At 27.1% G+C, this 28,000-nt stretch overlaps 1 protein-coding gene across 5 annotated transcripts in view; it reads right to left on the bottom strand.

Annotated features, from left to right (window-relative positions):
• Nucleotides 1-2,937: 2,937 nt before the first annotated feature.
• The window catches only part of LOC107448158 (ninjurin-2), a 42,822-nt gene continuing 17,759 nt past the window's right edge, over nucleotides 2,938-28,000 (bottom strand). For 2 of the 5 annotated variants that reach the window (XM_071183857.2, XM_071183855.2), the window contains 2 exons: nucleotides 12,656-12,871; nucleotides 7,232-9,066 (listed from right to left, as the gene is read on the bottom strand). In XM_071183857.2, coding sequence (XP_071039958.1) covers nucleotides 8,833-9,066; nucleotides 12,656-12,871 — 450 coding nt within the window. In that variant the 3' untranslated portion in view covers nucleotides 7,232-8,832. Of the gene's footprint in view, nucleotides 3,317-7,231; nucleotides 9,067-12,655; nucleotides 12,872-15,694; nucleotides 15,848-24,269; nucleotides 24,449-28,000 lie in introns of those variants that run through there. The other 3 variants (XM_071183858.2, XM_016063269.4, XM_071183856.2) reach the window with 3 other exon arrangements.

The following is a 28,000-nucleotide window of genomic DNA, read 5'->3' as shown; positions in this document are numbered from 1 at the left end:
TGAAAACCATTGTTTCAAATTGAACGGTAATACCTCCTGTACGCCGAATGGTACACCGATTGGCACAGCGTTATCATTTCTCCATATTAGGTAGTTGTTGTTGTTTCTAGTGCCACTTGCCAAATACCAGTAAGCCTTCTTGGTGAAACCAATTAAAAATTTAGACTGTTGGTTTCTTGTTTTTCAGTGGCTCCATTTATTACCGAGAATACGTCTTCAGCCACACACACACACACATTGCAGCCCATTTTAAAGGGCGGAAACATTCATGCATCCATTCATTCATCCACGGATCGTAATTTTGACCTGAACCACAGAACTATCAATCTCCAATTCAGTACCCTAGAGGTGTTGTTGAAATGCAATATTGAAGTAAGTAGTCCCAGAGTAAGTATTTCACATGCAAAATTGAAAAAAAACGTGTATTTTCACAGTTTCAACACCTGCTGTCATGGAAACAACATCATTATATAATGTTTAAGAAAATTTAAGAGGACCGAATCTCGAGGAAAAAAATGAAATATGAAAATAAACACCGTAATGGACAGGGAATACCAGAAACAGTGGCACTTAACCTTAAAAAAACATCACTGTAGGGTATGCTGGGCGGATGTATACCAGACATTAGCTCTTAACCTTCAAAAATTATCAGTGTAGGATACACCGAGCATAGGCACTTAACCTTAAAAAAAACATTAGTGTAAATTATATCGGCAGTGGCGTTCACTTCCTTTTATTAATCAGATTAATTATAACAATAATCATTGTTATTCATAGATTATAATCTATCATAATCTATGATAACATCAAACATCAATAATATCAATAATATTATTGATATTATTGATGTTTGACATTTTATTGAGCAAAAAAATTCGTACATAAATTTGTACTTGCAAATTTTGCACAAAGATCGCTGTATACTTATAGAGAGGTATAGAGATTTCAGTTATAAAGACCGTGACACCAAGTTTGCAAACTCGTAGAAACTCTGTCATGTCCTGATTTGTACAGGTCATCTGCTACCGATAATACACATGGGTGCATCAATTGTGAAAATATTGGGAATATTATTGATAATTATAATTAGCAAATACGATAAGATCATGATCATTAAATATAATAATATTAAAAAAAATAATATCGAGAATATTTAACGATAAATATTGAAAACGATATTACTACCAAATTTTATTTGGTTCGGTTCACGAAAATGTTGACCTACGTAAAAATAATATAAATTATCGAAATTGGGAGAATGTCACAACGCGATATAGTTCGTTCACCAAGAGTTGGCACTTAGCTCCACCTCCTCGGACGGAGAGTTTATTTCAGTGCGGGAGTAAGAGGAGAAACATCTCCGCGTTTGAAAATGAGACAACCCTTAATGCGCTCCAAACGCAAACAGAGAATTCTTTTTCTGTCACTTACTTCGCTTTATCATCTGCTATTATACTTTTCGTTACTCCGGCTAATTAAATATATTTTGAATTTAAAAACTACTGTTTTCCCAGCAAAATGTCTCAAAAAGGACAAACTATTCACTCAAAAGAGAAAAATATCGTCAAATTTGTGAAATATTTAATGTTAAAAAATTGCGCATCAAACTTGCGAAATAAATATTTTTGTCATGCGATCACCAAATAGTAACCTTGTTCAGGATTGTTCTTATCCTTCTCCCTATAAAAGAGAAATAGTTTCGTCGGAAACCACGTGATGAAGGCGGAGCCAAGTGCCAACTACTGATGAACGAACTATACAACATTAACTGCCGATATTTTTTGACAATACATCTCGATTTTAAAATTTGTACCTATTAGTAATGGGGATCAATATTCGTGAGAAAGCTGGCAACAACTCAAAACAGCAATTGTCATTTCATGATTCCTACAACTGATAAATAGAAGTCGAGAAGGCTAGATGTCATTGTCGAATAGATGGCCTAAATTTAAAAAAAATGTATTAGAGTACTCATATTTAAGAATTAAATGAGTTAAGTTTCAAATCGTGAGTATCTGACGTAAAATATCTATAGTGGTAGACGGATCATGGCTTACAGTACCCTTGCCGTCAGGCTTACCGAGGTAGGTATTCGTGGTTTCCCTCTCGTTTTAACGCAAATGAAGTCAAAAAGTCCTCCACGAAGGAAAAATTCTTCCTATACATGATCCAGGAATTCCCTTGTCTTCTGAATCGGGTTTAAAATTACAAGGTTACGAAGTTGCACATTAGTAGTCGTAAACACGAAATTGTGTCGGCTGTTCAACGCCGGTAATGAAATGATAAAATCTTGGGTAACATTTTTAAAAAAAGAAAAATTGTTGAACAACAAAAAATCTTCTGTCTAGACTTAAAGTAAAATAAAACTGGTTGGTAAATAAAAGACCATTTTACTTATCAATTAATGCGTCGGATAAATGTCGAATCAAAATTTAACTTCTTAACGTAAATAGCCATTTACTTGGTCATTATGTCTTTCATTTCTTCAACATCACCATTAAACTTTTTTTTTTAACTATTTCTTGTTTCAGATTTGTGCTTTCAGAATTAAATGAAATTTATATCGAAAAAGAACTTTTCAATTGCTGGCACAATGATAAATCAGTAATAGCAAATACGTGCAGGGTTTCATTTTAACGAAATTGCTAATGAGCTTTGAAAACATTCAAAATATTATTGAGCCAAAAAACATACTTCATTTTGCTTAAAATGTTGGCATATGCTAAGCTGAACAGCTAATCGTTTTTCAATAAAATAATTACTAGAATACCTATTTTAGCCAAATCCGAAACACCCAAGATCTGAAAATGCAAAAATATTAGATGTGAACATTAAAGCCAGTACCACTTTTTCAATGTGAGTATATAGTTGTATATTGTTTTATATTGTAATGATTCATCATGAATTTTGAAATACTCTATTTAAATGACGCATAAGTTTGTTCATAACTCATTTATTAAATATAAAGAACATAGATGCAATTATAATAGTAATCCAGAAAGACAAAGAAGTGAACACAAATGAGAAGAGGTAAAAAAATGAGTATGATACAAAATGAAAAATCATAAAATCATTATTAGCTTAAATTAGATAGTTTTCTTCAGCTTTAAGATGTTGCCCCATTGATGGTTGATATAAGTGCTGTTTGAAGATCATCACTGTTTTTGATGCCAAGTGCTGAGATAAGGATGTTCAATATTGCGACCAAAAATACACCAACAGTAATGCTGTTGTTGAGATTTTCTGCTCGGTTTTGTCTTTTCACTTCGTTGAGATTGGTGTTGGCTACAACAAGCATTAAGGAGCCTGTTACGACCTGAAAATACACAAAAGGAAGCAGTGCAGCAGTTTGACAAAAAAACAATTCTGTTCTTAGAATTTGCAAAAAAACAGCTTTAAAATTTGCACAAAATGTTTAATTAACACAATTACAGCTTTGTTTTTAAATAAATTGCATTGGCTTTGGAGATTTAGGAGTGCTTAAAATAATTAAAATTTTAATATATAGTATATATATATATATATATATATATATATATATATATATATATATATATATATATATATATATATATATATATATATATATATGTGTGTGTGTAATGTGTGTGTTGTTTTCTTACGTTTGCTTAAAACAAATTATTTCAAAGGGACGAAATCTTAGCTCAAATATTTTAGTTGAACAACATTTAAAATAAAAAGGAAAAAATTTTGTTCAAATTTAAGGCACGTAATTAAAAATAACATTTCGTTAATCTGATTTGTGTTTTCTCAAAGTAGCTGAAACAAGGATTTATTAAATCTGTTATTTTCACAATCCTCTTATGCAAATAAATTATACATACCTTCTCATGTTGAAGAAACTTATCTATACATCTATACATAATAATAAAAGCGGCTGTGTGTGTGTGTGTGTGTGTGTGTGTCTGTAATCACAATATATCGCCCCAGAAGCCTCGCCCAGGCACGAAACTCGGCACATAATTGTGTTTTGACATAATGAAGAAGTATTTTTTTTCTTTTTCAAAAATTTGGATTAGTTATTTAGTTATCAGTCATTTTGTAAGTCTATGCTTTTCGTCTGCTTTTTCGTCTTCAAAGAGCCATATTCAAAAAACTATTAAAAAATGCATATACTTTTCCCCACTCTTATAAATGTATGCTAATGCGAACCTTACAATTGAAATATTTATTTTCGACAACTTAAACCAATAATATACGAAGGAATTAATAATTTAATTGTAAAGTTCGCATTAGTTTACATTTATTAAAGTGGAGAAAAGTTTAACTTTTGTATTAAAAATGTGGCAACATATTCGATACGTAAATAGAACGCTTCGCTTTGATATATTTGTCGCTGTTCATAATTGTTATAATAAGTTTTTCTTCTTTCCACGCTCTATTTTTTTTCTTAAGCGAAAACGATAATTTTTGTAGCGATATTGTAGTACTTTGTACAACTAAAAATTCTTTTCACAACACTTTAAAAATATTTACTTTATTTTCTTTATATATACAGAGAACAGTCGGCAAAGAATTCGATTAGGTTGAAAAACATTTCGCTAAAAAGGAACGAATTCCAAAAGAAAAAGTAAACAACTTAAAGAATAAAAATGCTGATGCCAGCCAATTTTTTGAAAGTTAACTTAATAATAACAAACCAAACGATGTTAAATAACAAACCAAACGATGTTAACAAAATGACGTAGAAAGCGCAACTAGATCAAAATTATACAAGCACAACTAGATCAAATTATAATACCTGAGTGCTTGACGTAACAGATATAGAAATAGAATTTGATACCATAAAAATTTATATAGAAATAAAAATTGATACCATAAAAAATTTATTCGTTTTCGTGTTCTTTTCATGTATTTGGCATTTTAGTTTTTTTTCCTTCTTAAGCGTTGTAGCTATATAATTTCAAACATCCTCAAGAGCTATAACACATCTGCAGCAGAACTGGATATGAAGACAAAATTGCAGGACAGGAACACTTTAATTGTCCACTAATCTTCAGATTTCCTGCTATGTTTTAAAAAACTTTATTTGTGAAAACCTTCAGCGTGGCGGACAGCTGGCCGCCTTAGGCGGCTAGTATTAAATAAAGATATTTGGTTATTTAAAAAAATTATTGAATTCGGCAAAAAAAAAATTAGAAAAGTTTTGCGGTTAATGAAATATATACAAGTAATTCTTAAAAATTAATCTGGAAGAAAAAGGCATATGTAAATTTTGCATGTCGAACAAATTAAAGGAATTCAACAATCTTTCTCCTATTTTATAAAATGTGTAACGAATTATTTTTAAGCAGTTATTAAAACTTGTTCAGGCATATTTTTTATCAAATTTTTTTCTACTTTTTTCATTCGGAATACAGTTTTTAGAAAAACTGTCTTTTAAATATAAGATAAAAGAGAACAAATTGAATTATCATTTTAAATATTAGCAAGAAATGTGAAACTGTAAATAAAATTTTGCATATTTATTTTTGAACGAAAAAAGCCATAAAAGAAGCCATTTGTGGTGATTTAAATCATTATTTATTGTTCTTAATGACAATAACAGTTAATCACATCGATGCAATTACAATATGTGACAATGAATAAAATAAGTTTAGCTTAGCATTAATAATGAAATAGTGTAGAATATTGAGAATATTACAGAAGAAGTATGAAATAGAAAACAACATGGACGGTAAGAATTGTACAAAACATTTTTTTAACATATCTTTTGAGTTTTTTGTATATAACATTTTTTAAAAATTTATAAAAATGTACACAATTTCAATATTTAATACTTAATTCTTAACCTTTTTAAATTCGTTGGTTTTCGGATTTTACTTATCAAGAAATGCTAATTACGCGTATATATGTTTATTTGAAATGTGATCATTTTTATATTATTAAAGAAAACTATATAAAAATACTGAAAAATTATTTTTTTTACTTTGCTCTATTTTATTGGAAAAAGAAATATTGAATTGCAGAACCAGATTTTTGTTTACTCTTATTTTAACAAATTTCGACTAGTAAATGTTAAATCAACTCAATCAAGTTAAAATAAAAAATTAAAAATCACAACAAGATAAATAGATTTTTCGCTCACCATACTTAACAATTGCCTGCTATGTTTAGTCAGCTCATGCAAGTCTTTACTTTTTAAAGTAAATAAAATACTATTAAAGTAATTACATAATTTTTCTTTCTTTTCTTCATTCACTCATTTATTGCCTAAAAAGTCAGTTGAGGTGTTTCTCCCTTTCTTTTTTTCTTTTACATTTATTTACAATTTCTTTATTTATTTCTTTTATATATTATAGATATTTTCCTTAAAAATATAAGGTTTTTTACCTCTTACTCGGAGAAAAAATTCTGTTAAAATTATCATACTGTATGGTAATGACGTTTCTGGTAAAACAAAACATTATTCCGGATATATAAAATAATAATATACTACATTCATACCATTTACACCAGAAACTTTTTAGTTCATATGGTTAAGGTTTACAATATATTCTGATATAGTTGTTATTACCACACATTTAGTAAAAAATGTGAAACTGAAAAGTAAATACCGAAGATAAATTACTGAACTTTTTGGTGTGCCCATAGAAAATTAGAAAAAGAAAATAGAAAATTAGAATTACACTATCCTTGTAGTTTTTATCATATATTTTCTCAATGAGCGTAAAAATTTTAAAAACTGAATTTAATACCTCCTCACCATCAGCACTACTATAACTTCTACCAGTTGTTAAAAATTAATGGTTAATATTTTTACATTCGTGATAAATGTAAGAAATACTTAAGGCAAAAATAAATTAATATTTGTCAGAAATAAGTACTTTATCAATATCAAGCAAAAACATGTGTAAACATTAATCTAATTTTACTTTAATTAATGCCATAGAATATGTCATATGCTATACTCCACTTCTTTTAGAGTATTTCTAACAATACAACATCGAATAAATAACATGAATAACTTGTTTCAAAATTGGTTTTACATTAAATAACATGCACAAATTGGCTTTAAATAAGTTACAAATATAAATATATTTATCAAAACTGTACAAAATTTACATTGTGACTAATATATATATATATATATATATATATATATATATATATATATATATATATATATATATATATATATATATATATATATATATATATATATATATATATATATATATATATATATATATATATATATATATATATATATATATATATATAATTTATTTTACTAACTGGTCTTAAAATATTTTTGCGGTCATATTTCATCTTAGCTTAAAAATGTCATTTTTTAACAGTTTGTAGTTATTTCCAAAATATTTCAGTTGCAAGAAAGAAAAAAGTGTACTAGATAAAACTATACGCATCATTTTCATACAATAAATATGATATTCAAATGCAATTAATGAAAGTGCTTGAATATATAAGTGAGTTTTTTTAATTTTGTTAACAAGCCATGATATAAAAATTATATACATTTCTAACAACGAAAAATTGTGACTTAGAAGCTAAGAAAGCTAGAAAATAATTTAGGACGTACACGTGAAGCACAGAGTTAAACAGGCAAAATTAGAAGTTGTAATAAAATAAGAATAGAATGTATTGATACTGGGAGGACCAGAAGTGGTGAGACATAAAATTTGATTAGCTTTCTTTTCATAATGCACTTTATTCTTATTTATTCTTATTCACTTTATTCTTATTAAAGCTTTACGCATGATAAATAAATATGCATAAATTTGGGACTCAGCAACGCTCTAAAAAGATCTAATTTTTATCTGCGTTTCGCATTAATTAAAGTCAGGAGAAGAACAATTATTGAACAGTAAAAATGGCTGTTGAATGTGTAGAAACTTAAAATAAAATGGTATATGTGGATTACAATTGCCAAAACCAAAACGAAAACACATTTTCCAAAAAAATCGCTTTATTAAAGAAAAAAAAAGACTAAACGGGAAAAATAATATTTGTAAATGTTATTTCGATGCAAAATGACCTGAGGAATTCGAAGCCAATCACGTGATTCAATTCTTCTTTAATTTTGAATTTAAAATTACTATTTTAAGAAACATTTTGCTTAAGTTGAATGTATTTACACTCAAAACAAATCCATCTACATCTTAAATGATAATACCCATCTAATTCTTATTACTTATAAGTATTTTTTGTGCTTTTATTTTTATTATTATGGGTGCTCTTCCAGTTAACAACACACTTTTGACACTGAACACATTCATATATTCAATGATATTTTTTATAATATTACCACAAAGTATTTGCATACATATAAATTGTACTTTAGTGCTAACTACTATTAATAAAAAGTGTTTAATAATCATAGTTCCTTCCGAGAAAGTGTTCGTAATATTAATATTTAAATACACTTTGATTTGGATTGGCTTTAATATGGAGTTGAATTCAATCCATGACTAGACATTTAGTAGACAATCCCTCTTTATGTGAACACCTATATTTTATGCTTATTATTAGTTTCTTACAGAATAATAGCAGTAATGTTTATGCAATGCAATCAGAAACGAGTTATTTGAATCAAGATGATTTTCTTCATTTTCCTATTGAAAATATAACATTTTCAGTTATAGAAAAAAGAGTTGCCACTCATTTAATTATGAGTTTATGAATCTTTAGTATTTCAGGCACATCGTTTGAGAGAATCTTTAGTATTTCAGGCACCAGATGTTTGAGAGACGCTTCATTGTAAGGTCAGGTAAAAGTCATAAAAACGAGAAGGCACATTAGGTTCTGTGAATTTTTCGGTACCCTAAATTTAACACGAGAACCGATCTGTTAGTAGTCACTATCTGGAGTTGGAATGGATGCATTAGTTCTAAATGCTGTATAGCTCGCAAAGGGTTTCTGTTCCTCGGGAGCTATGTGAAATACAGATAAGAAAGCATGGATAACTGTTGATGCATAGACGATCCACAACGATGCATTATTGAGTCTGTCAGCTCTGCCTTGCTGACCAGCATCATTGATGTCGCATCGGCCTTTGAGGATGAGGACAGATCCAAGGCACATCTACAGAAAATAGAGAGAAAGTTGGAAGCACGCCCCCCAAAAATGTCATAAAATAATAACAAAAGATATCAAATACTAAGGTCGAACTAGAATGTGCATCATGCAATTTTGTGCAACATCAACCTAGTTTGTTAAGAGTACTTTGACGCTCGTTCTTCCATTTTAAAAAAACTATTTAATAATGAAATCATTTTAATATCGTTTAGTAAAACTATCAATTGAAATAAAAATATTTATACTTATCACACAATACATGCGTAATAAACCATAACATTGCTTGAACTTACCGCCACCTTTATATAGTGCTAAATTTAACCATATTATGATACTTCTTAAATTTGGTAACCTATGACGTTATGGCTCAACTTACAACGATAACATCTAATTCAGATTGCAGTAAACTTATACTATATTATTGTATTACGGTTTCATGTGGCATTAATGTTTCATGTGCCTTAATTCGATTTTCCGATTGAACTGATTTTTTGGAGACTGTTCTACTAATAGAATCGAAAAAAAAAATATTTAAAAAAAAAATTTAAGTTTATCAGCATGTATACATACAATACAAAACTTTAAAACAATGTTTAATATAAGTTACAGAAGTTAAATACAAACCTGCTTTTAAAAAATTACATCAATGTTTTTAATTAAACTCTAAAGCGCAAATATGCCTGATTTTGTGCAAGACTTTTGAAATATTTCTGAAAAGCTTCTAATGTGATTAAAAATCCTTCTGATACATACTAGAATTATTTAAAAAATAAGATTCTAGAATTGAAATATTTAAAACACAAGATTATAGAAATATTTTTAAAAATCAAAAGTCTCAGAAGTATTTTAAGGATAAGGTTTGTAAAAAGATAAGATTCCAAAAATATTTCAAAAGCTAAAACTCATAATTATTTCATTGTTAAAATTAAGTGATGCTATATGTGCTGTTTGTACTGAATTACTACATTGTATGTATATACTGCATTGTTAATCAGATAAATGTATGAACTTACTGTCAAAATTACTCTCAAATTCAATATTTAATTTGTAATTAATTGTTAATTAATTGTAAATTTAATTTCTACTTAATTAGTTATTAGCATCCCAATAATCATTAGAATTATATTTCTTAAACCAAATTCAAGCATTTAAATTTTCATTTGAGAAATTTTTTTAACGAAAAACTGAAACAGAAAAATATTAAAATATTAAAAGGCAGTGTTTATCTTTATAACTTTTGTTTTGTTCCAACTTCATTTACTAAATGAAGTTTTGATATAATTTTTTATCAGAAATAATATACTACATTTAAAACTTGCTCAAAGAAATATGTGACATAATTCTATTGCATTTCTATTATAATTAAGGAATTATTATTGTTTGACAAGTTCTGCGACCCAAGAGCTTATTTAATATTATACAATTGAAATATAAGTTAAAATTTACAGCCTGTTGAATACATTTTTAATTTGAATTTTATTTATTATTAAAGTGCTGCATTTTTCAAACAATTATTTTACTGAACATGAAAATCCGTTTAACTGACTCGATTATTTTTTTCGAATGGTAAAAATACTTTGAGATTAAAATTTAGAAGGCAAGTGTCAATTTATTAACCATGACGGATTATTGAGACAAATGTTTAATTTATTAAAACTGAAATGTTGCATTAATTTTTAAAGTATTAATGAAACATAATTTAATGTGGGAACTGTTAATTTCCTACATTATGCATCGTCTTTATAATTATGCAACATGAGAAAATTTTTGTAAATTAAAGAGGATATTTTTTAATAAAAATGCAATATCAATGAGCGTTTACATACAAAAACAATCCTACTCAGCATATTTTTACAAAGTTTCTAAATGGTGGTTTATAAATTTTAATTTCTAAATAGCTAACTAGTCAAAAATTATTCTTATTCTTATAACACAGCTAAATACTATACATCATTTTTTATTATTTTTTACGTTTATTGTTCAAATATTTCCTGAGTCAATACTTAGAACTAAATATAATTACGCTACATCATATTTGCTTAATAAAGCTCTTCATAGGATAGCTTAATGTAATATATTGACGTACAACGAATCACTGAACAAAGCAGATCACAGCTTTTCGTGACATGCGTCTTACAGTTACAAGAATTATCACAAATTTTATGTCATTAAGCAGAATAAAAACATTCACTGCCATTCCCTTGTTATATTCATTCCTATGGTTCGCATACGTGAATCCTATTTATTTATTTTTATTTTTTATACGTTACACAACTCTTTATTTTATTATTTTTTTTGTTGATAAAACAAACAGTTTTTACGTATTCATACATTATTTGTTACAATTCTTAAATTGTTTAAACACACTTTCAGTGTTATTCTTCTGTAAAACTGTATTTGATTTTAATCACGAATAACAAAGTCTTTTTACTACACAGAAAAAAAATATTTCTCATTAAATGAAAAAGAATGATTTTAATCTCGAAGGGGAAGTTTTTTTTAGAAAAAATACCAAGTCTCATTAAATTGGAAAAAAAATGCATTACTTTACTCTCATAGGAGAAAGATTTTTACTTAAAATTAGAAAAAAATTAGTACAAAAAAATAGTAATAATGAAAAAAATAAAGGCTATTATGAACGGGATAAGAAATGATATTCTCGTTACAAAAAAATATAATGGGCTAATGTATGAAAATTAAACAAGAAAAACACCTTTGCTCTGATATTATATTCAATATTAAGGATTGCAGTAATTTTTAACTTGCACGTTTTGAAGTGAAAAGTTTCAGCCATAAATAAATTTGTATATTTACTTTTAAAAGCATGCTGCAAATTCGAAAGCAATCGTAAGTTTACATATTTTTAGGTGAAGTCGTTTTAAATATTTCATAAATAAATTTTAACAATTTGTGCAAAGCTTCAGAGATTAATAATTAAAAATAATATTTATAAATCTATCTTGTAATCAGCTGTTCTAACTATTAAAATCTGGTATAGTTGATTAACTAAGTGTAAATAACAACAAGATTCATAAACCGGAACGAAATCTTCAAAACTTCCAGCGTATCCTTCCTATGTTTGTTTACGAGATCATGAATGACAAGCTTCCTAATCTAGAAAATTTTATTATTGATATTGTATTCAGATATACAAATAAATTTACTGTTCGTAAGATCTTAATGTATTTTAAAGATTCTAAAGAATCTTGAAAGTCGTGAATTGATTCAAATAACTGAATATTCTAACATAAATAAAATTTAAGGGAGTTGATGTTTTTAACATAATCTTAAATTTTTTTCTTGTTTTTTTATAATTTCAGTTAAGGTAAAATAGATTTACAATTGTAATGGTAAAAATCGCAAGTCACATTGTTAACGATTAAAGCACAATAACCAAGCATGATGACATGTTTTTTTAGCTTAGACTTAAAAAGAAATTGGGAGTATTAACCCGGAATTCTTATTACGTAATTTAACTGATAGTACCACACGTACTTAACTTTACACGGTTTACCAGCCATAAATCAGTTGTCCACAGGAACTATTTACCTTTGAGTCGCATTATTTATGAATAGCCATATAAAACTATATTTACCTGTAATATTATCGACAAACTAATTAGAGTCATCATAACATAGTAAAATTCATGTTCTTTTCCAGCTTGTAACAGATATTTTAGCTGGGACGCATTGGCAGTTAACAGTGCCACGTCCAAGAGACCTTGAGCAATAGTCTTTTTGGTAGCGTAAACATTGGCATCTAGAGGGCCAATGGTCAGTGGTTTCGAAGGAACGGCATCACCATTGCCAGTCTTAAAAAATATAGAAAAAATACAATTGTTAATTAAACAGTAGATAAAAATTAAGCAGATAAAAATTAAACTGAAAACACACTGAAAAAAGTCTTATGATTGATATTCGAAACAAATATTATTATTTTTCAATATAATGTTAGCTGGGACGCATTGGCAGTTAACAGTGCCACGTCCAAGAGACCTTGAGCAATAGACTTTTTGGTAGCGTAAACATTGGCATCTAGAGGACCAATGGTCAGTGGTTTCGATGGAACGGCATCACAATTGCCAGTCTTAAAAAATATAGAAAAAATACAATTGTTAATTAAGCAGTAGATAAAAATTAAGCAGATAAAAATTAAACTGAAAACACACTGAGAAAGTCTTATAATTGATATTCGAAACAAATATTATTATTGTTCAATATATTGTTACGCACATTGCAAGACATATAATTTATGATGTTTTTAATGGGAATCAGAAGTTACAAAAGTTTTTAAAAAAATAAGCAGTGTTAAATCTAAATAATTTGATGGTATATGCATTCTATATAAATTGATATTACATAATTTACGTATGTGACGTCGTTCAGTTTGCATACCTTGATTGTAGGTAGTTATGTAATTTAGCAGTATGCATACTTCAGAAGAAAAGTAGTATAATTTGAAAAACATTAATTTAAAAATGTACACCCTTTTGAAAATAAAAGAATTGTTCTCTGGCTTTCTGATATAAAAACGTTTTTATGATAAACGTCCTTTAAAATTTTTTTAAATATATTTGATCAATATTCGAGTTAATGCAGAAAAACGTCGCATCTTTTGTGAGACATTCAAACAATACTTTACTTACACAGAGAAAGAAATTTAGACAAAACTACCAGAATATTTTAAAATTTAACGTCTTTCTGGCTCTATGGGAACATCAAAGCTCTCAATAATTTTTACCGCAGATCTTTGATAAAGATTTTGGTAAAATTAACAATAAAATATGGTTTTATAATGTGTGATAAAGTTTGATAAAAGGGTAAGCATTTCATAATTTTGCATTAATAAAACACAGCTAGCGTGGCGAAGAAAAACATTTATTCGGTTAAATTTTTATTTCAATTGTGAATTTTTTTACTAAATATGCGGTAATAAGAACTACTTTTTTAAAAAAACAGAATTTCTAGTAACCCGTTATCATAGAAACGGAAAGATTACCAATTGAAGGGTTTAAATATTGTTTCATTTGGTTTTATTAACCCAAGCAATTTTCAAAAAAAATGTCATTACCATACAGTATGATAATTTTCCGTGTTAATATAGTTAGAGTTTCAATTTAAACTTTTAAATAAATTTTATAAAATTTTGAATTATGTAAAAAAAAAAGGAAAACTATATTTTCTTGGCTTTTACAGTGATCATCCTAAGAATATTTGGGTGTTTAATATTGTTGATTAATTATCCTGTAAATAAATAAAGTTCTTGTGAAAATTCTTAACGTTATCTGGCTTTCAAATTTTGTTCGTTGACCTTGTTTTTCTTAATAAATAAATTTAAATTTTTCTTTTAATACAATGAATAACACACATGCTTTATATTTATGTCACACATGATTCCCTTTGTAAAAAGGAATTAAATAAATTTTTTTCCGTCAACCATCGTGTATCAATTTTTAACTGAATAAGTATCCAAAAAATATAGCAGAACTTCGGTAACATTAGCTTTTGAAAAGTTTCAACTCAAATACTCTAAACATGAAATTTAATATTTTATACATCAATTTATCCAATGTAGTTCAAAAAATGATTATTATAATTTTCTAATTTAATTCTTGTCATTTTAATTATAAGCCAAACTTAAAACAGAAAGTTTAAACATAGGTACCGTTTCATCTTAGGTTCTTGTTATTAAACTTCTCAAAAGAAGAAGATAATGATGTGCAATTTAGTATTAACGCGTAAGCTTAAAATATTTCATAACTAAAACACGCTTGTACCATATTTAATGTGCACGTGCGTGTTTTACGAATATTTACTTTCACTCCAGAAATTTTGCATACGCACACTGTAAAAAGTGACTGTAAATTCTACAGAAAAAAGATTTTTTAAAGAAATTTTTTTTAAAGTTAAATAGATATTTTCGTCAAATATGATATGATATGATAAGATAAATAGATATTTTCGTGTTTAATCGTCTTCTGCACGCTGCAAAAAATTTCCGCGTATTTTTACAGATTTTAACCGTATATTCAAGCTGTTTTTAACTAAAGTTTTGTTTTTTTTTCTCCCAAATTATAAACGGATTAAACTGTCATAAACTTTCAATTCAAATTCTAGTTTTTGCCATACAGTTTTGTTCACCAAAAATAAGCAAAAACGTAATATAAGGCAGGAAAATGAATTTTTTCAAATCATTTTAATATAAGTTTCTATACATATTCTTACTTTTCAAAAATTACTTTCTAGTTTTAAACTTTTATTAAAAAAAATTGCGATAGTTTGACACAGTTCAATAAAATGTTTTTAATTCATATAACAGAGTTTTTTTGTTAAAATAACAGTACATATGTGCTTAGAAACAGACGTCTGTTTTTAAGTAACGGTACTTTTCTGTGAAAGAAAGAAACGGTTTTATACTAGGATACCAGATATAAAAATTTTTTATAAAAGTGAAAAACTTTCACGTGAAAAATACGTTTTTCATTATTATATCTGGGAAATTTTTAACTTGAACAAAATTGTCTAATTTACAATATATTAAATGCGATCCAATAAACCCATTCGAACAGACTTAAGGCAAATTATTTATATTTTTTTTTATTTTAACGAAAAAGGATTAAATATTTATCACTTACAATATTTTCTACTTCTTTTCCTGAAGCAATAGTAGTAATATTATTACGACTTCGAACAGAGAAAAATTTAGGTAGTTCTCTTTCCATGAAATTAATAATATGCCTGCTTTTCATGCTCTTATACGAAACACGTTTTTCGCCATTATGACATAAAATCAAATGAAAGTTAAATATCAAATGAGTGATACCGTACTAGGCGTTGACCTAGACACGCTGCTTTTCAGAAAACTAACTTGCGTGATGTGAAAAATTAAAAAGGTCATTTTATAACTGGTCTGCGGTAAAAAAAAAATCATTGTTAGATAAAGAATAATTGGATAAAAGAATAAATCACTTTTACAAAAACAATTCAACAAAAACAATGCAATTTTAGAACTCAAATTAAATAATTTTAAAATTGTATACAATTTTATACAATACTAATTTTATTATTATCTGAAGCATTAATGCGTATGTGGTCGTGAAACGATGATTTTTTTTATCTCGTGCGGTAAACGGAAAGCCGAAAGAAACTGAGCTTAGGCAAAATTTCGAAGTTAAAGTCAAACTGTTTGTAAAAATTGATGAAACTATATTTTTAGTTTAATTAAGCTTATTGATTTAACCATATTTGAAGCAATATTTTAGTTTTAATAAAAAATAATAATTTACGCAGATGACAAAATCAGTGCAGAAGCCACGAAAATGGGTGAATGTTAAATAACGTTGCTCATCGATTTGACCTAAATTTGTGCTTTAATCTTGGTATATTACCCTCATTTTTATATACTTAGTTACTTTGCTCGTTCTATTTACTTTATCTTCGACTTTTTAACTCTTAAGGATTCGTAATAAAAAATATTTAAAATTGCCGTGACTCCAAACGCTGAATTGTGTAAGGAGGGATTCTATGAATTACTGTTTCCTATTATTTTCATTAAAGAGTAGCATTAAAATGTATGTAATCGTATTGCGCAAAAATTGAATAAAATCAGGGATAGTAAGTTACTTCTACAATAGTAAAAAAAACAAAAATCCTTTGAAAACAATGCCTTGAAGGAAATAGGTTTTCAACCCAAGTAAAAGAAGTTTTAAAAAAAAAATTTTAAAAAGAATTATCAAATATGTAAACAGTTTATAGCTGTTATTAAGCTTAAATAATACTATTGCTTTTCATGATGTTTAAGGGATCACTCTGTGAATTATAAAAAGTATTCATTAGAAAAAAACCAATGAATTTCTTAAGAAATTTAGGTAGTTGTAGTTTATCAATGTTTTAGTTAAATCAGTTTACTAAAATCTATTTTTATAATTAAAGAAATGTTTAAATAAGATAAACAAATCTTACTAATATTGCTAAATTATCAAATCACATACTAAACATATTACCCTACTATAAAACAGATATTGAATTCAACAATAAACAAATAGCATACTTTCTTTTATAATAAAATACTGTTAAGAATAAATACCCAAATCGATACTTTCAAAATTATATAATATGATGTATATTTTTAAAAAAAATTCTGATCAAAAGGCAATATATATATATATATATATATATATATATATATATATATATATATATATATATATATATATATATATATATATATATATATATATATATATATATATATATGGAAAAGAAAACGTGAAAAAATTATATTTTTCCTGAATTATAAATTTAATTGGTTAAATGTAGGCTTACACTTAACACTAATTGCTAAATAATCGTACTTATCTCTTTTAGTTAATTATAACTTTGAATTAAATGCATATAAATAAATTATTTTACAGGATGTATATCTTGAATATTTTTTGAACCTAATATTAAAGAAATGCTTCTATTCATACAAAAATAGGCTAATATACAACAGTGTTCAATGAGGTAACAAATCAAATTCGGATTATGAAGCGATTACAGAAAAAATGTGATAGGACTCCCTATAGTTCATTTAAAATAAACAGGAAAGCAAAATTGAAAGAAAACATCGTAACTTAACATCAAAAAATTATCGATATTTAGTAAATGTTGATACGTTTTCAATATGACTAGCAAAAAATGTATTTAATGAGTGCTAAGATAAAAATTAGTAAGAAAAAATGAAAAAAAAAATTTAAGTTTCAATTTCGGGAAAAACAAAAATAGCATTTTTTAGTTTCCAATGCAAAAGCATGACATTTGCCTTATATAATGGATCTATCTTAAACAGTATTGTATTTCTAGAAAAGTGAACAAAACATGAGCCGTTTGCTCAAATTTTCGGTGAATTTTGCCTTGTTGTCGGGTCATTCCTCTCGAAGACAATACGTGATTACTGTACTAACTGCATTGCTTTCTCATTTTTCTTCCTTTCATGGCGATTTTTAACAACTTCCAGGTATAAACGGTCGAGTGGTCAGATTACGTCGTCCATCGTTGTATTTATCATTTATACGAAACACTTCTCACGCGTAACGCTTGTGACATTTCCTAGAAAATTCTGAATGAGTGTCCACCATAAAAAATAAATAGCCCTTACAAAATAAAGAAGAAAGTTTCGAAAAAACATGAGTAAATTTCTCTCTTTTTTTATTATTATTATATTACAGTTACTGAAATTGAGCTTTAAGAGAGTTTCACTTTAAAATTAAACGTTAAAAACCCAAAAAAAAAAAATATATATATATATACATATATATCAATTCCATTCTTATACACGTTTTTACTTTCTTATGAAACTCTTCTTCTATTGAAACTCTTATGAAGTTCGAAAAAAAAATTGCAATGGGACATTTCTCATGCAATCTAACAATTCTCTTTCTTTCACGTCATAATGACACGCATTCAATAAAATAGTACCATTGCCATTTGATGAAGGACAAAGATTCTTATTCATAGAAATGCTTTGAGATATATCTATTCTTCTAAACTAGGTCAGTTCTAAGATACTTTCTACTTATCCAGCACTCATTTATATCACAATAGCAAATAGTATGCTATTTCACCAACTTTCCACGCAATTTGGTCTTATTGAAGTCAAAACTAACAGAAGGACGAGATTCAGATCTATCAAAATACCATAGAAACTTGGGAACAACATTGGAAACAATTTTTAATAATATCTCAAATTCTTAAACCGACATTCGATCAATATCATTTGCTTACAAATTGATTTATGTAATAGCGAAGTCTTGAAAGATTCAGATATACATGTTTGAAGAAAGTCTTTTGTAACTAGCCCCAAAAATTGTTATTTGATGCTTGTTTTGTCAAATAGCTATCGAAGTAAATGACAACAAAAGCATTTTTATTGGTAGTCCGATTTACGGAGAATATCTTATAAAAACATAACAATATAGGTAACAAAGTTATCGTACTAAAACTAAGACTGATAACATCCGATCATTATTTTGGTTTCACTGGGTATCAATTCCAGTTTAATAATTCAGCATGGAACAATTTTATTTAACAATGCAATTTTTACGTGGAAATTTAGATGAGTTATCATTTTTAGACGTGTGCACCAAAAAAACCTGTATATATATAAGGGCATTTTTTAGTTTATCATAAATATAATTTTAACTTTTTCATTAACTCTTCACAATGCATTATTTTTTTAAGTAAAACAAAAGCATCAATGCTAACTTATACTTTTTTTCCCTCTCAATATGAATACTCATGATTGCAAGAACCATCATGTCGCTCATTTGGTGAAACAATGACGTAACTGCAAAATGGAGTTACGTCATTGTTTCACCAAATGAGCGATATATAGAACACTCTATTCCCGTTAAAAATTGAAAGAGATGTTAAAAAATAATAAAAAATAAAATAAATAAATAAATGAAAAATTAATCCGAATTTATCCTTTTTTTTGCCATTGATAGCTGTTTTTCAAAGGAAAAATAATATTTTTCATATCGCTCATTTGGTGAAGCAATGACGTAACTTGATTTTTCAATTACGTCATTGTTTCACCAAATGAGCGATATTCACTGTTTAGTTTATTAACTGTTTTGTAGGTTCAATATTTTATTTTTTTAACATTTTTATATTATGTTTATATTGTTTTAATATACTTTTTCACTATTTAAAATAATTTTAAACAAAATGAAATTAAATGACGGATTAAAAGGGAGCTGCTGAATCAACATCTTGAAGTATTGTCATGCCGACTTTTTCATGGCGGAACTTTTATGGTCAAACTTCAACGAAAATTACTCATTGCAACAGGCACGAAAAAAGCCACACTTCTTTCAACTAGAGCCCCTGAATTAGACAGGAGATGATAGTATAGGAGCCTTACTTTCAACGAATGTTGAATGAAGGTCAACATTTTCAATTACACTTTTGAAAAAAGCTAAAACCTAAAGAAAAAAAGTTGTTTTCTTTAGGTTTTAGTTTTTTCTTTTCATTCGGCTTGCTTGAGAAGTTGATGTCTGACCTGTGAATAGTGAGTTTTTATTTTTCTGATGATTTTGTTTGAGTTTCTTTTCTTAATTTGTTATTTATATTGTATGTTTTTTTTCCTGGACTTCTATGCAAAACCATCGGGCTACTGAGGGAGTTAATTTAAGCATTTGCTTCTCCCTCAATTAGAAATAGTTTTGTTTTTATGGCTACCGGGACCGGTACCCCCTGAAGACGTCGGCTTCGGTGGTCATATTTTCATTTTTATTTCTTCATTTTCTTTTTCTTTATTGCTACTTTTTTCTGAAATTTCTGCTGCTTTTTAGCGCATTTTTTTCAAAGAAGTTTTTTCTATTTAGAATTGAAAATATTTGTGTTTTCCTTTAGTCTAGTCACTGAGAATGTTAGTTTTTAAGGCATTTCCTACATTCATAACGACTAACTGTTTTATATAAAATTTGCAATAACGTAAAATGCATTTTTTTTTAATTAATGTCTACCAGTTCTTCAATAAATTGGGGCTTTTAGGCCTTACTAAAAATAAAAGTAAATTAAGGATGTTTATAAATAAATATGATGAATAACTGCGTAACAAATCCTACATATCTTACACCCCCACAGTTATTCAATATTCATTGCCTCGCCTTAAAAGTTTGAAAGGTAGCCAAGAGACACAGGAAGTATTTTCGGTTTCTTTTGAGTTAATGAACCAACTTTCATAAATTAACTAACTATAAAGGTTGCGACTTAATTTTCAAGATAACACCAATGGGGAAGTGCTTATTTCAAGGTTAATTTTTTATCCCAGTTTTGTTCTTATTCATTTCATTATACATAACGTTCATAAAAGTAATATGAGCAAGAATTTTAGCAATATTGTTTTCCGAGTTATTTTAGATTATTCTAATAGAAATTATCTAAATATTTTTTTACCATCGACAATTGCTATGCATTTATTATCAATCTTAAAATTTTTTTATAACATCAACTACAAAATTAAAGTGTAAGCCATATTAATGAAAATTATTAAATTTTGTGTTTTGACTGAGAACTTTTCTGAGAAGTGATTTTGTTGTTTTTTTTAGATTTTTTCTGCACCTTTTGAAGAAAAAAAACAATGAGAACCCTGTGAGATTGTTTTGTAAGATTAAGATTTTTAAACGAAGTTAGTATAAAGAATATTAAATTTATGTTATATTATGGTCAAACAACCGTTCGCATGATTAGAGCGTAGCACAGAATGGACTCGAAAACGATTCCTCGAAAGGATGCATAGATGTGCAATGATTTTTTGGTAGTGAAAGTACTGTATTTTACGTTTCCGTGTGATACAAATGATTAGTCAAATTTAGTTTTATATAATTTTCATGTTTTATTTAAATACCAAAGCGCACTTACATGTCAGGTCTATTTGTATTCCTGAGGCGTTGAGGGTCTCATTCAAAGCTAAAACTCGTCACCGAGTTTTAACTTTCGCACTGTGGCAAAAAGTTTAATCGGTTCTATTATTCAGAAAAGAGGTTGAACTGGATGACAATTTTGAGTGTCTTAAAAACCCTAGTGCTCATGATTTACACCAAAACTTTTTAACCAAATGTCCATTATAAATTCATAAAATTTTAAAAGATAGTTTGATTTCAAAACAATGAGTTAAACTCATTTGTTTTTTTGTTTTGTTTGAGAATTTAATCATCACTGCAATTTTATTATTATATTTTCTGATTTCGCACATTTTATTTGATTTTTTGATCGAAATTTTATTTAGATTGATTCTAATATGCCTGCCTTGTTAATTTAAAAAATATAGAAAACAAACTTGCTGTTTTTAATATTCTGCATTCAATGAAATGAATTAGCATAAAATAATGAAGATGAAAGTAAATTCCACTTGTATGAAATTTATCAAAATTCAACTAGAAAAATGATAGCTTTTGATCACAATTAAAATTTTTAGAAAATTGTTATTGTTTTGTTAAAATAATGAATTTAAAATGAGATAAATAAAATAAGTATCAACAATTTAAATCAAATCATTTAAAAATATGATTTAAATTGCAATTTTAGAGACAATCATTTTTTAAAAATATATATACGCATTTATTTGAAGTTATATTTATTTGGAAAGCTAAAACGCTCCTCTACCTGCTCGCTCCGCTCTCTGACCCACGCAATTTTACTCATTTATTCACTTGTCCTCATTCATTATAGTTCATTTCGTCTGAAACGTAAATATTTCCCACAAAACACTAAACATTTTAGTTTCATTTCAAAATATACAATTGTTGCAGTTTTATGCAGAAAAATTTTGCTAAATCGTAACGAAATAATCGATGATTACTTAGATTTTAAAAATAATAATCTGTATTTGGCCAAAAAATTTACCTAAGGAATACTGATTTCGAGACTGAATAAAATGAAGTAGATGTGAAACAATTTTATTCTTTGACTGGAATTATAACAATTAAAAAAAAAACAGTTTTTGTCCCTATTTACTAAGTTATTTATTATTAAAAATTTCATTGTCAATGTTTAAATTTGTGTCTGACGACATGATTTTTCTCTTTCTATCTCATTCTCTTGCTACTTTTGATTGATATCTACGCGAGAACTCTTTACTACTCTTTCAGAAAACATATTGACTAAAATTCAATATTTAAAAAATAAGTTTGGAAACTACTACATAAAATTACAGTCGTGTCAGACTAAAAATCTAATTTTATGCATAATGCCTATTAAAACAAATAGCTTAAAGAGCCAAACTTCAATCATTAAAACTCTGCTTTATTTTTGCGATTTTTAATTTTGTTTACAACATAAAATAGTTTTAATAATTTATCCATTGATATTATTTAATAATATTTAAATAATAGTTTGATACTGGGAAAGGGGAATATGGCAAAATTGTAATTCACCATTTTCTCTCCTACTTCTATGGAAAATAGATAATTCGGTTGACATTTTTTCTTCCATCTAATTGTTCAGATGTTTCAGATTTATCGCCCAATTCATAGCAACGAAAATTTACTATAACTAACATTAGAGAAGACCTAGCATACTAAAACTAACAAATCTCAGAAGAAATAATGTTTCAGAAGAAAAAACAAATCAAAAAACGTTAAGTGTATCAACCAGTTGACTTTTTAAATCAAAAGTTACTGTCAACGCTTTCAATTCTTTAATTTTCAAAAAAAAAAAAGAAAAAGTTTTGATAAAATTCTAAATCCAAAGGGAACTGTGTGAAAAAGTGCAATTACAAAAGAACAACAATATGCATTTTAATAATTTTATATTTATCAAAAAAATTAAAAAGAAACAATCAAATGTAGCAGTATATACCTTTATAAATTTTTTTATATATTATTAATTATAATGTTATATAGGATAAGAATAAATCAGAACGTGAAGAAAGATCGCGTGAAAATGTAAATAGAAGCTTATTTAAGAATAGTAGACTGCTAACTGTTTCGACTAACTGTTCGTAAAGTCGTTCCATGAATTGAACCCAAAATATGAGGATTTTTTGAGGCCCTCGACGCCTGAGGAATGCAAGCGGACCTATTTGGCACCGTTCTTTTCCACCAGCATGCGATAATAAAAGCAAACAAAAAATAATTTGGTGCCATGTATCTTGAGGTTTAAAAAGTTTCAAAGAATCAAAAAAGATGAAATGCAGTATATACATGGTAAAAATATTAAAACATCACACATCAATATTTTTATATTTACCGTGTTTCTTTAATCCTTTAAAAAAAAAGAAAGAAAACTTGAAACTAATAAAGAGTATACCATATTGTATATTGTTTAATCAGTTCTAGCATATATACTTAGAAGTAGTTAAACAATATAGGATACATCCTTTTAAAAAACGCATTAATTATGGATGACTTCTTTGAGAATTTAACAATTCTTTAAAAAAAATGCCTTAGCTATGTCATTGCTTCAGTTTTTTAAAAATTATTTCCGTTATTATTTAAATATAGCTGGAGAACTTTAAATGTATATCTATGCCTAGTTTTCAGATTTAACTATATTCTCTTCTTTGCTTTAAAAAACTAAAAATTACTCTGCTCGCAATATTAAAACAAAATGAAAGTTTGTCCAAAATAAGAACGAAAAAAAAAATGAAATTTTAAGCCATTTTTTTCTTATTAAAATACATTGTCAATAATAGTAGAGAAAATTATAACAATTGACACTTACTATGGCATTGGCGTTACTCGGGGTGATGGCTGCCATAAGAGTAATGAAAGTTTCACTTTTTCTCTTCCAGTTGGCAGCAGTGAAAATATCAGACAAGATCTAATGCGCGCGCATCAGATTCTACGTTACCGTGACGACGAAATGCGTGAAATGAAATACAAATCGTTCCCCTTCACACGAACCCACTCGCTCTGTTTGGCGCAGAATTAAAAGGTGAAACGCAACACGATTTTAAATGTTTAAACACAAAAAAAGAAATTTTTTTTCTACTTCAGTCGTAAGAAAGACAAAATTCGCTCTTTGCAACTGGTTTAGTTTTCATTTTGTCATCTTTCACGGATTTTTTTTTTCTTGTATTCATGAAGGATTTATTTCATAAATTACTTTTTGATGATGACTGTGCCTGAGTCAATTATTGTTTTAAACGTTCTTTTTATTTGTGAAGCAAAGCGTGACGACTTGTTGCTTAGACTATTCACTTATTCAATTCTTTCAATACTTAAAAAAAACTGTCAAATGAGCATTTATAGTGAGATTCTGAGTTTATTGACTATTTTTAGTCATCGCTTGACGGTGCTGTCATTTCTTTCTTTCTTTCGTTTTTTCTTCCTTTCTTTATTGAATTCAATATACTTTCAAAAAAGTATTTGATTTTTTCTTTCGTATGTTGGAATGAAGTTAACTTTTACAAGTAGATGGAAAATTATAAGGGCAGGTTATTTAAAAATTTTAATGTTTGAGAAAAATCTTTAGGTAATTATATTGTTTTTATTATAAACAACAATTTTCTGGCAGTTTTTGCAGTCAAACCATTAATTATGTAATACAAGAAAAAATATCGAGCTATCTTCATAAATAAATAATAAAAGAAATTGAATAACTTTAAAAGCCCTAATTTTGCAACTAATTCTACTTTCGCCATGATATAGTATAATAATGTAGTATTAAAAATAATAATAAATAAAATTGACTAAACTATGATTTTTAAGGAAATATGAGTAAATAACAAAAAAAATGCAAAGAATTCACACTTAACGCATGACTTTAAAAGGAATTATTCAAATTTAATTTCAAAAATATAGTTTCCCCTTTTCAGTCCACAAGTTCACTATAGTTTTACCCTTTCAGTCCATAGTTTCACCTAGCAGTTCACAAGATTTTTTTAAAGATTATTGCAAATTTTGACACAAATCTGTTCTAATAACATAAACTACTAATTGTCCATGACATTTGTCCTGAGAAATATTTTATTCAGAAAAAATGAGTAGGCGAATTTCTCTTCTTCATTAATATTTTCCTGGGAACTTCTTAAAAGTGGACTTCCAGGTAAATCGGAAATGTTAAAGTAGTGCTAGAACAAGAACACTGTCCGATGATTAAAAATACTATTAAAAAGATAAAACATGCTTTTTAAAAAAAATATAATATAAAAATCTAGTAAATTTTTGTTTCTTTGAAAGTCGATGAATCCATTTGGAAGGCGTGTTCTTGTTAGACTTCAAGTGGTGTCAGAGGAATAACTATTATAGCTCATCGCTCGTTGTAGGAAGCCGTTACTAAAGCGAAACAATTGACAAAAGTCAAAGAATGCAACAGTTGATATTTTTCTGAGTATTTCCTCGGAAAAATAATGTGGAATTTCATAGCTGAACAACTGAACAAACTATTCAGTCCATAGAGACTTTTTTCTCTTGATTTGACAGAACTTTTTACGAGGATATATAAACGTTCTTTCATTATTAAAATTTATTTATTTTTATCTAAAAGAAGAATCTTTCAACATCTAGATTATTATTTATTTAAAATATTATTTTGAGCTGCAATAAGAAGTATATTGCTACGATAATAAGACATGTTACTGCAATTGAATTACTCCTGCGATGTGCTAAATCATTACTGATGGAAATACATTGCTGAACTTTTGCAATACAATACTTATTTGTTGCAAGAAGTTGAAAAATTACTTGCAAATAGTATACTTGGGATATAATTAATGACATAGATACAATAGCAACAAGACTAATCGTAAATTGTTAAAAGGAACATCATGTATTTTAATGAGTTAAAAAAAATTCTTTTTGAAAACATTTCATTTCCAAGTTCTTAATTAAGTAATTCGCTATTAAATGTCAATTTGATAGAAATAATTCGGTTTGAATAATACTTTTGTATTAACAGGTTTGATTTTTTTTTTTAGTATTTCCATATTATACTAAGATACAGGAATATTTTAACACACACATTTTAGTGAAATATTTTAAGTTACATCAGTAATTCTATTGAAATTGCGATTGTCATTCGCAAAAGTACTCCATTATTTACAAATAGAGCTTATAATTGACATTTGCAAATACTTTTGCAGAAATTACTACACTGTAGAAAATTCTGGATGAAATCATGGTATAAAGTACCGGCACTTTAGGTACATCATCCATAAAGCTCATTTTAACGTAAAATCTATTTTTATCGTAAAATATTATTCCGTAATTTTCACAGTAATATTTATCTAATTAAAGGGATTCTGGGATTTTATGGTAGTTATTACTGTAAAAATTATGGTATATCAAATTTTTTTATCCCGTAATATGTTATGGTAAAAAAGAATTCTGCGATAAAAAGTGTCGATACTTTTTAGTGTAATTTCGCAAAGTTTAATCGCAAAAATGTTATTAAAAAAATTTGGAATTTTAAAAAACCTCAATTTATTAGTCCACTTTTCAAACGAATTTCGCTTATTTTTTAATGTAACTGATATATTAGTCAGCATATTATTTTTATTATTATTTTAGTATTTTTCACTAAGGATAAATTATACTAAAAAGGTAGTTTTTGCTATGAATTCATGATGTCATTATATTGTATTTTCAATATGCAGTATTAAGGAATTATTACATGAGGAATTTAATATTATGTTATTTATTGTATAATTTATAAAATCAATATAAATCAATATAAATTAGTATTAATCTTTCAGTATCAAATCTAAAAATTATTCTTCCTATATATGCTTCCAAATGTTTTTTTAAAAAGACTAATATCTTACTGTTCGAAAAACAGTAAGATATTAGCCTTTAGATTATTAGGTAATAGAGTTTGAAAAACCATATCTTGAGAGTTTCAGAGTTAAAATTCTGAAATTTTACAGTTACAAAAATATTTGCAAAGTCATATAACATTTATTTTTATGTCTTGAAATCAGATTATTCAAGTAAATTATTCATCATCTTAATAACTCACATCTGCCGTCACATTTTTGGGAAACTGTTGACGTTCCTGAAAAATTGTGCGCAGTTTAACCTAGTTTATTTGCAAATGCAATCTGGAAAATATGCAGGTACGCGGAAGTTGAAATCCATGTTTTGCCTTCATATCGATACATAATATAACCTTATTACGAAAAGTAATCGTTATTAAAATGTTATACTATTTGCTTTATATAATAACTTGAAATTTAAAAAAAGTTTTCTCCAAAATTTTTTTAAAAAAATAACTGTTTTTTTTTTAAATTTATAAATTCAAAATAATTAATTTAAACTCTAATGTTCCATCACTGAATAATTATTAACATTTCAAAGATACATAAAGATGTTATTCAAATTCTTTTAGTGGTAGAATAACACAAAAATATTTAAACTTATTTTAATTAGTATTTGTAACCATTAATATATTTTGTCTCGCGACAAGCTAAGACCAGAAGAGATTAATATAGATAGATTTTATATGTACGTATT

Source organism: Parasteatoda tepidariorum, chromosome 10, assembly GCF_982258835.1.
Source record: "Parasteatoda tepidariorum strain Cologne lab strain chromosome 10, Ptep-v5.0, whole genome shotgun sequence".
Taxonomy (NCBI): domain Eukaryota; kingdom Metazoa; phylum Arthropoda; class Arachnida; order Araneae; family Theridiidae; genus Parasteatoda; species Parasteatoda tepidariorum.
Note: the sequence above shows the minus strand (reverse complement) of the source record. Positions and strands in the feature narration are given on the sequence as shown.